A 9,654-nucleotide genomic window follows, 5' to 3' on the forward strand; every position below is an offset into this window, starting at 1 on the left:
CCAGCACCTGAGTTCAGGCCCTCAGGTGTCTTATCTCTCCAGCAACAACTGAGACAATGGTGCTTTCTTTTTGCAAGATAAATATTCAAGCCCGAGGAGTCTCAGGTTTTTGGTAGGTAGGCAGTGATGTTTGCTGTTAGGTTTTTGTTGGTGGTGGTGTGTGGCTTTTTTGTTTTGTTTTTTTTTTTGAGTTATGGAAGCTTAAATTTTGCAGTGGGGCTTTCACAGATACTCGGTGTCAGCCCCAGCGCTTCCCTGGGTGCACTGCCCATCAGAAGCTGGAAATTCAGCAAAAGATGTAGCTTAAAATTATACATTTCTCTTAATGGCTAGGGACTTAAATCTTTTTTGTAATTGGTTTCCTTATATTGCATCTTAACCTTTAACCATAAAAAATAATTTATTAGGATTACAGTTTCCAAAATCAAACTAAGAAGCGCTCAGAGCACTCCAGCAAACTTAGAAACTGCAAGGAAGGGCAGACACCATGTATTTGTAATATTGTGCAGTATCCTCATCCTCACTCTGCTTGGATTCAGTCGCTACCTGTCGTTTCTTTGCACATTAAATCTGCGGTCTCAATTGTTTGGGTAACCCTTCCTGCCCTCCTGGGGAAGTCCTGCCTTTAAGGCTTACCTGCAGGGATGCAGCTACAGGTAGTAGGCACTGCTGCAAGGAAACCTTGTTTGCTACTTATGTGGATAGTGCTTAGCATGATGGAAATAAAAAAAATCTTTCAGAACCTATGGTTGATACTTTGCTGGCAATAAAAGTGACAAGATACAAAGAGACATTAATATACTTAGATATTATGTCAGGTTAAGCTTAGTGTTCTGGCTCCGTAGCGTCCAGCCTGTAATTCATGTAGGCTGGGTGGGGGAGGAGTACATGTTATATGTCATGAGCTGACTTGGGATAACTAAGAATACTGTTAGTGTTACAGCTTGGTTGATCTGCTGACTAGCTACCACCGAGAGGGCAGCTTTCTTCATTCTCCCTTCTTTTCCTACAATGAGCTGTCTCGCAAAGTTAAAATAAAAAAATAAACGACACTTTAAACAAACTGGGGGGTTTGCTGGTCTGTCTCCCTGAGCAGTCAGACAGACAGTGCTACTGCCAGCACAAGGAGGGGACTGGGAATGTGTACGTGGGGGTGAAGGAGGAGTGAAGCCTCTCTTTGAGAGCAGCCGACGGTTACGTTGCCTCAGCCTTAACATTGGTTAAAAAAAACAGCCAAAAGGACAAAAAGAAGTGAAATCTACTGCTATGTTTTATGACACACATACATATAAGAGTTTTGTCATTTTGGTTCTGGAAAGTATTTTTCTAAACTGTAACAAAAATAATTAACGTGTCAATCTTTCCTCTGTCAAACAGGAAGCAACAACTTTATATGGCTCATGTCTGACAACATGCACCACCAGTGGCTGCTGCTAGCTGCATGCTTTTGGGTGATATTCATGTTCATGGTTGCTAGCAAGTTTATCACATTGACTTTTAAAGACCCAGATGGTAAGTTCAACTTTAATGTTTGATGTGAAACAGAAAATTGAATAGTGCTTCACACAAATACTCTTCCAGTGCAAAGTAGTTCTCGGCATGTTACCACTTCTTCAGTAGGATTGAGAACAGAACAACTACATTCCTAGAAGTAACAGTGCTGATATTCAGTTTCTGCTTTTATTGGTAGAAGTCTGCAAAACTAATATCGTGCCTTTTTTGTTTGTGGTTAAGAGCAGAGAGGATGATGTTTGGCAGTACTGTCTTGTGAGGTCCGCTTTTTCAAACACGGTCAGTTTCAGTGTCTTGATCTACTAGGAGCAGAAGTCACGTGCAAAACAACAGAGCACAATTACCTGTTTAAAGACAAAGGAGATTCACAAGGAATTAAAGGGTTCATTTCACATGATACTAGTTTCTGTCCTCTTGTGACTGCTTGTCCTGTGGCCACAGTATTATGTAAAACTTGCGGAAAGTTTTATTTCATTTGCACTCAGCCTAGCCACCTCCACCCTGCTTCTTGCATTCAGTTTTATCCTCTGCTGTTTGACTGACAAACAGCTTATAGGCTTATGCTTAGCTTAAGTAGCCCAGATGGTATTAAGCTGATGAGGAATTTAAGCCATTTGATGACCCCACACAGCATGTTACAGTTTTCTGTCTGCTGAGGAGCTACTGTTACAAAGCCATCCTACAGAGAGTTTAGGGTGAAGGTGATGACATCACTTACAGTCCTAAGAGATCTGAATTTCCACATCTTCCTAAGATACGCAAAAAATGTGTAACTTCTGAAGCGCTGACATCACTAGTGCCATTTGTTTCAATGACTTGATAGTGGATAAATATATTAGGTGTATCTTTTTAAATAGCATACCTCTGTGTGAATATTTATTCAGCAAGTCTTACAGATGAGAACTGTAGGCTAAGTTAGCCTTCCTTAGTCCCAGCTGTTTTTGAGCCCTACATAATTTGATAGTACATCAGCAAATAAGCTGGTCTTATGTTAGGTAGTTAAATCTTCCAGTATTTCATTCTATGCCAACTCTTGTTTCCCGGCTCAGGTATTCTTTGAGTGGTTCTTTACATCAGAATTTGTCAGGAGGATTAAAACATAGTTTAAAAAAAAATTACTAGAGTACACCCTTTGCATTTACTTGCTTTTTATTATGTTGGCTTGCCAATTTTTTTTTCTTTTTGTTTTTTTTTTTTTTTGTCTATGCTGAATCTTCCTTCCCCTTTGAATAGTTCTCTGAGCAGAAGGTTGTATAATTTCTTAAGCTCCAGTGCTGCAAAGGCATGACTGTGGTTATGTGTATGTATGTGTTGGAGATACCAGTGTTTGTACTGGGACTAATGAAGGGAAGTAATTTGAATATACCAATAGAATTTTGGAGACAGTCCTAACAGGATGGCCAATCCTGGAGGAACTCTTCTAGACTTAACAAAATATGGCTTGTCAGAAATTTTCCTTATTTGGATGTGTCTGCTTAGCAGCTAGCACAAAACCAGCAGATGCTCAATGAATCAATGTTCTTTTGCTTAAGCCTTTTACTGATGTCTTGGGTGCATGAGCAATAGGAACTTCTTAATGAGAAGGAGCAAGTTTCTGTCGATCATCTCTAGTAGCATCTGCAGGCATGCTTTTACCCAGTGATAATGAAGGATGCTTTAACTGCTCTTTCACTGAGTCAGATTACTTTGATTTTACAAAAGGATACTGTGAAGTAAGTCTGTACACAACAATATTTACTGTAGCTGATTGCTTGGATCCTTACGTTGTTTTCAATTTTAACTTGCTTTTCCATGCGTGCCCTTTGTTAAAATCCAGTGTAGGCAGAGTAGAGTACTCCCTTAAGAAAAGGACATAGGCACTACACACAGTTTCTTGACCATAAAACAGTAAGCCACTGTGGATGTAGACGAAGAAAGATTATTCATAGAAGAAACTATATGAACGGGAAAGTAGTTCAATGTGGATGGAAATAAATTTTCAGGGAGAAATCATGTTCTTTTTGCTTTCAGGTTAGGGAAAGCTGCTTCAAATTATTTTTGATCTTTCCGCACCATGTAAAGTAAAGCTACAGCCTTGTGTTATTTTTCAGTTTTCTTCTAGCATACCAATTGCAAAAGATGCAGAGGGTTCTTCCCTTACATATTTTAATTTGGTCTCAAACTATTAGCTGCCCCTAAAATCATTAAAAAACAAGAGTATCAGCTGAGTTTGTTCTTTCGTTGTGGCAGTCTCTAAGGAAGGCCATCAGTCCAGTAATAAAGGAAGAGTGGATCTTGCATTTATTGCTGGTTAGAGTTGTTTACTCAGAGCACCAAAGAAATAAAAGGTGGTCCTTAATGGCACTTTTATTCTGGTAACGTCTAAGAGTTTACAACAGAAGAAACCTATCTACTAATATGAGGGGAGGGAGAAACCTGACAGATTAAGTTTTTTATTTGGACATGCTTTGGGAAGTTTATTGAAAAATAAAAATCTCATAGTGTCAAGTCCATATAGTTATACTCAATTGTCTACCAATCATGATACTTGAATTTATGCTTTCTATGACTCTGCACAGTTTGTTTAAAAAAGACCAAAATAAAAGATAATGGACGTGTTTCTTTGATAAAACTCAACTGAAGTTGCATCCAAAATTCCCATACAATACATCCTTTAAAATGTTCATAGTCTGTCTCGTGTCTTGTCTAGTACCTTCCCATTTGGAAACAAATCCTAATGTTTTGTAAGCTTAATACAGAAAGTGACGTTCAGTTGTGTTAACTGTAAAGCAGAAGCCTTCCCCCCACCTTCTGTAATGCTCTTATCTCTCTTCCTTCCTTAGGCTATGGTGCCAAGCAAGAGCCATTGATACTGACAGCTGTGACAAAAGTGGAGGAGGTGCATGTGCCAAAGGAAAAACATTGGCCTGAAGAATTCCAGGTGCATACTGTTGAGATAAGGATTACATGTATTAAAGAGTGAGAGAAAATAAGAGATTAAGTAAGGGCTTCCTGTTGTTAAAAGGAATTGCTACACAGGAATTATTTATTCGGCCTGTTCTATTTAGATAGAGCCAACAGAATTAATTTTAGCTTCACAAAGCTAGTTTGTTACGGTAACCTGCTGTCTTGTTTCATCTGAATGATTCAACTTAATGTGTTTCCATTTCTAGGAGAAAATCGTTACAGTACTCCTTTATCAAGTCAGGACAGTCATTTTTGCTAGCCTTTTTAATATAATGGCCCAATTTTGGATTACTGGTATTCTGCCTTGCCATAGCCATCAGGTTTGTGGTTCTTGAGGGCAAGCCTGTGTCTTGTTTATTCTCTTAGTTCTTTGCCCAATCTCTCTGGTTTTATTTATCAGTCTCCATTTCTTTTTCATGTTTTGCGCTCTTTGTGCTTCACATCTCAGCATTTTTCCAAAGTAGAACATGAACACAATAGTATTCAATACCAGTTGATCCTTTAGATGCATATTTCTGTGCTTTCAGCGATAAAGCAGAACAAATGTGGTGCCTGCTAATATACAGGGAAAGTCTGAAAATCCCTAATGCAAGTGTAAATTTGAGACTAGTTGCACAGTGGGCTAAGACCAATTTTTTTTTTCCATTGGTTAGATAAGTCACCTTACGTTTAGAGTATTTTTGTGATGCAGCATGGAAGGTAGGTTTCTGTATAAACATGTCACTTTTTGTTTTCATGTGTAAAAAACCTGAAATTTAAGTTATCCTCAAAATACTTGGGAGAAACACTTTGTTCCGTGGAAGGCTGGCAGATCTGTGTAGTGAGTTTTAATATCTTCCTTGACGTGTATGGAAAAGGATAATAAGGTTTCTGGATCTAAAACTATTCCCTTTTGACTTCCCGACAGCATGAAACACAGAACAATAATATTAATCCTGGTTGTATGCAAAAGGAATTGTTTTGACAGATAAGCAATCTGTCAGGCTGTTCAGATTACATTCTGACCAGGGGATATTGGAGAAGAGTAACAAACAGAAAAAGCAGAATGAGATTTTTTTTTTTTTTTTCCCTTATGGAGGATTGGGACAAAAAGTAAAATCATTCCTTTTTCATGTGTAGCTTGGACACTGTACCTAAAATCATAGAATCACAGAATGGTTTGGGTTGGAAGGGACATTTTAAGATCATCTAGCTCAATCCCCTGCCATGGGCAGGGACATCTTTCACTAGATCAGGTTGCTAAAAGCCCTGTCCTACCTGACTTTGAACACTTCCAGTGATGGGGCATTGACAGCTTCTCTGGGCAACCTGTTCCAGTGCCTCACCACCCTCATAGTAAAGAATTTCTTCTGTATATCTAATGTAAACCTACCCTCTTTTAGTTTAAAACCATTCCCCCTTGTCCTGTCATTACAGACCCTGGTAAAGTCTTTCTCTGTCTTTCTTACAAGCCCCCTGTAAGCATTGAAAGCCACAATAAGGTCTCCCCAGAGCCTTCTCCAGGCTGAACAACCCCAACTCTCTCAGCCTTTCCTCACAGGAGAGGTGCTCCAGCATTTTTGTGGCCATCCTCTGGACCTGCTCCAACAGGTCCGTGTCTTTCCTGTATGGTGGACCCCAGGGCTGGACACAGTAATCCAGGTGAGGTCTCACCAGAGCAGAGCAGAGGGGCAGAATCACCTCCGTCGACCTGCTGGACACACTTCTTGTTATGTAGCCCAGGACACAGTTGGCCTTCTGGGCTGCGAGTGCACATTGCTGGCTCATGGCCAACTTTTCATCCACCAGTACCCCCAAGTCCTTCTCGGCAGGGCTGCTCTCAATCAGTACATCCCCTAGTCTGTATTGGTACTGGGGATTGCCAACTATGTAAATCAATTAGTGGAAGGGGGAAGATTTGTCAGTAGAAATTTAAAATTTCCAGTCACCTGTTAATCAGACAAGCTCCTTTTTCTTCTCTCCCCACTAATTGTGAGACAGAGTTGGTCATGGTTCCTGTCTTAGTCTCAGAAAAATGAGACATATCAAACAGTTCATCCATTTTTGGGGAGAGGAGTCTTGCCTACTTCTCTCACTTGCCACAGGAAGCGCTGATGCTCATTGTGTGAATTTTTGTCGACTTTGCTGGAGCTTGGATAAATGGAAACACTGAATGCCTACAAGTGCTAGAAAACAACACAGAACTTTTATCCTAAATTCTTTCCCAGCCAGATGGGTCAATATCCCTAAGCCCCATCCTCTCAGAGATTAAAGCTTAATTTCTGTTGAAATTCCTGTCCCAACCCCCCAGAAGCTTTCTTACTTGCTGTTGAAGCTTTGTGGGAGTTCCAATATTTGGTCAAGGCATATTGTATCCACACAGATAAGACCCTGCTGCTCTGCAGCGGACTTAAATTGTTGAATGGAAAAGCTCTTACTACTGTCTGCTACTATTAACTACTACGTAATGACTTAAGAGTCGAACCAATGTGTACAGCAGCAGCACAGGAAGGAAACTGTGTGCTACTTCTTTAGTTAATACATAGCAATGTTTTAATCGTGAATCTGGGAGTCATTAGAATGCACAGTTTGGGGATTTTTATACTTTAGAATTTGATCTGAAAACTAAATTCTTGCACTTTTTTTTTTCTTTCCCCTCTGCATTTCATAAAGCCAACTGGAAAAGCTTTTTCTGGAAATCTGATCCGCCAACCCCTGGTTCATATGGAAAGACTTGAGCTTCTCAGGAATGTCTGCAGAGACACTGCATTGAGAAATCTCTCTCACACTGCAGTTTCCAAATTCGTCTTGGACCGAATATTTGTGTGTGACAAGCACAAGATCCTGTTTTGTCAGACGCCAAAAGTGGGCAACACTCAGTGGAAAAAAGTCTTGATCGTTTTAAATGGTATCTACTCTGCTGTGGGTGTGTGGGTTTCTGTGAGGAGGAGGAAAGAACAGAATTGGTCCAACTGGGACAACACAAAAATGGATTCTTTCTGCTTTTCTGTACACTGATACTTAATTTCAGCCTTTCATTCTTGACAGTTGCTTCTAGTCCTTTCAAAACATCTCTTTTAAAGAAAATACACCTTTCTGTGAAAATAAGTGTTGTTATTACTTGGCTCAAAAGTGATTTGAGTCATGAAAGAGTACCCATGTGCATGCGGCAGGTAGATTTGTTATCTTTGAAGGGGTGGCACTAATTTCTAGAATTTCAAACAAGTAAATTACAAGGTATCACAATTCCCTAAGAAACAATAATATAAAATTTCTGACTTGAGGCCACTGACTTTTGACTAGGGGTTTTTAGCCATGAAGAAAGCTAGTTAAAACTTGGAAGCTGCTGTTGGTCTGTACTGCTGAAATCTTGTGTATGTGCTATCAGTGAGCCATCACAGGAGTTACAAAGATTCTGAGGTGCTTAAGGCAATAGTTTGGTCAACAAAGGTATATTATAGAAGACTGTAAAAGAAGGAGTAAAGGGACTAGTGTGTTTGAATAACAATCTACAGGGTGAACGCTGCCTGTCTATATGTAGCCTACCATCCTCTTCTAGTAGCCTGGTATGCCAATAAAAATAACTCATTTCCTCAGGGTTTTCTATTGTACCACTACCTGCACACATAACCTTAACTTGATCGTGTTTAACATAACACACCTTTGTGTTTGACATGAGACCCTCCTGTCTGTGCACCAGGGCTGTGAATTTGCTACATATAGTCAGGTCGGTTGAGGTCCTTCTGTGGTTTTGCAGGTGGCATAGCTCACCAAGATGTGGGCAAAACCTGAACATTGTAAACCCAGCTTTCTTGTTAGAAGCACCCTGCGAACAGTCAGCTCTGCACTTGCGTTTTTATGTTTTCTTTACCTTGTGTGAGCTAGTTTGCACACCAGGAAGGAAACAGTCACAAATTGGCAAAGGAACTGTGTCCCTCAGCAAAACTTTTGTAGTAAGGAGTATGTCTTTAAAAACTTTAATGTTAGTTTGAACTTTGATACATGGATGGGAGCTGAAAATCTGGGAAAGATATGCATGCACATAGGTATGGGCATGTGTCTTAAATACCTATGAAAGCTACCCTCCGAGAAAGTACTAAATATGAAACTACATGAGCGCGCTAGAAGTACCTGCTCTTACCAGAACTTAACAGAGATAACGTGCAAAGAATAGCTCAGGACAGGCAGGGATGTGTTGGCTGTGTTGAGTGGAGGGTAACTCATGTCTTACCAGCAGGGAATCTTTCACCTTGAGTTTCCTAGTTCTGGCATGTTGGATAATGACAGAAAACTGTTGCCATATAAACACTGGTCTCTTCTGCCTTGAGCTGCCAGTGTACTAGTATCTGCTGATGAAGACTACCGCTGCAGTTCACCTAACTTTCTCCTCTTTGGGTAGTTTTAGCAGGCAGGACTGATACTTGAGGGGGAATACTTTATGTCCAAATACCTAAGTGGTGTTTGGAGGTTCAGGGTGGAGAAATGCAGCTGTGGCACTGTGGGGGACCTAACTCTGCTACTGCTTGTACTGAATCTCTGCTCTGGGTGAACGCAAGGTTTCAGTTTCTGAGGCTGTCTAATCTGACATCTCATCTGTTGTCCATATGTAATTCACCTAGAGTACCAAAAAATATAATCAGGAAACTGAAATTAATAAAATACAACCACCACCACCCCAAAAAAAAAACCCCAACGTAGAAAACTGAGAAGCTGAGTGGTGTGGATTATTCACTGTAGTTCTGGAACGGAGAAGGCCGTAGAGGCTTTCACCTAAAGAGCTTGTTTTGTAGCACCCTGTTCTTGTTGCAGGTTGGTACTCTGCAATGATGCTGTTGTGTGAAGGCTTACTTGTAAAGTCTAAGGGGACCACATGAGATATTTCTCAAGGTCATAAAAACTTCCAGGATCTTAAAATAAATGCATCAGAATTTAGTGACATTCTTTTTCTTGTCAGCTTATGTGCTTGCAAAAATGAATATCTGGAGGCTTTCTATTGTTAATTTTAGTGCTTTTTAATCTGTGTAGTATTGTATGATTGGAATTTTTGTTTCAGCACAGCATTGTCATTAAAATAACTTCATGGATCCTGACAGCAAAGTGCTTTTGTGTTGAAGCCGTTCCAAAAGCCCACAGCATTTATTTTTTGTTGGTGTTAGAAACTCAGCCAAAAAGCTGGTTTCTTCTTTGGAGTTAATCCTCAGTCTTCCTCCATTTGTA

The 9,654-nt window shown here is 40.1% G+C and overlaps 1 protein-coding gene across 1 annotated transcript in view; it reads left to right on the plus strand.

Annotated features, from left to right (window-relative positions):
- Positions 1-1,383: 1,383 nt before the first annotated feature.
- CHST10 (carbohydrate sulfotransferase 10) overlaps positions 1,384-9,654 on the plus strand; it is a 13,250-nt gene continuing 4,979 nt past the window's right edge. The window contains exons 1-3 of the mRNA XM_009323834.1: positions 1,384-1,512; positions 4,335-4,432; positions 7,111-7,345. Of these exons, the coding sequence (XP_009322109.1) occupies positions 1,401-1,512; positions 4,335-4,432; positions 7,111-7,345 (445 nt within the window). The 5' untranslated portion in view covers positions 1,384-1,400. The remainder of the gene's footprint in view (positions 1,513-4,334; positions 4,433-7,110; positions 7,346-9,654) is intronic.

Source organism: Pygoscelis adeliae, unplaced genomic scaffold (assembly GCF_000699105.1).
Source record: "Pygoscelis adeliae isolate BGI_AS28 unplaced genomic scaffold, ASM69910v1 Scaffold425, whole genome shotgun sequence".
Lineage (NCBI taxonomy): Eukaryota > Metazoa > Chordata > Aves > Sphenisciformes > Spheniscidae > Pygoscelis > Pygoscelis adeliae.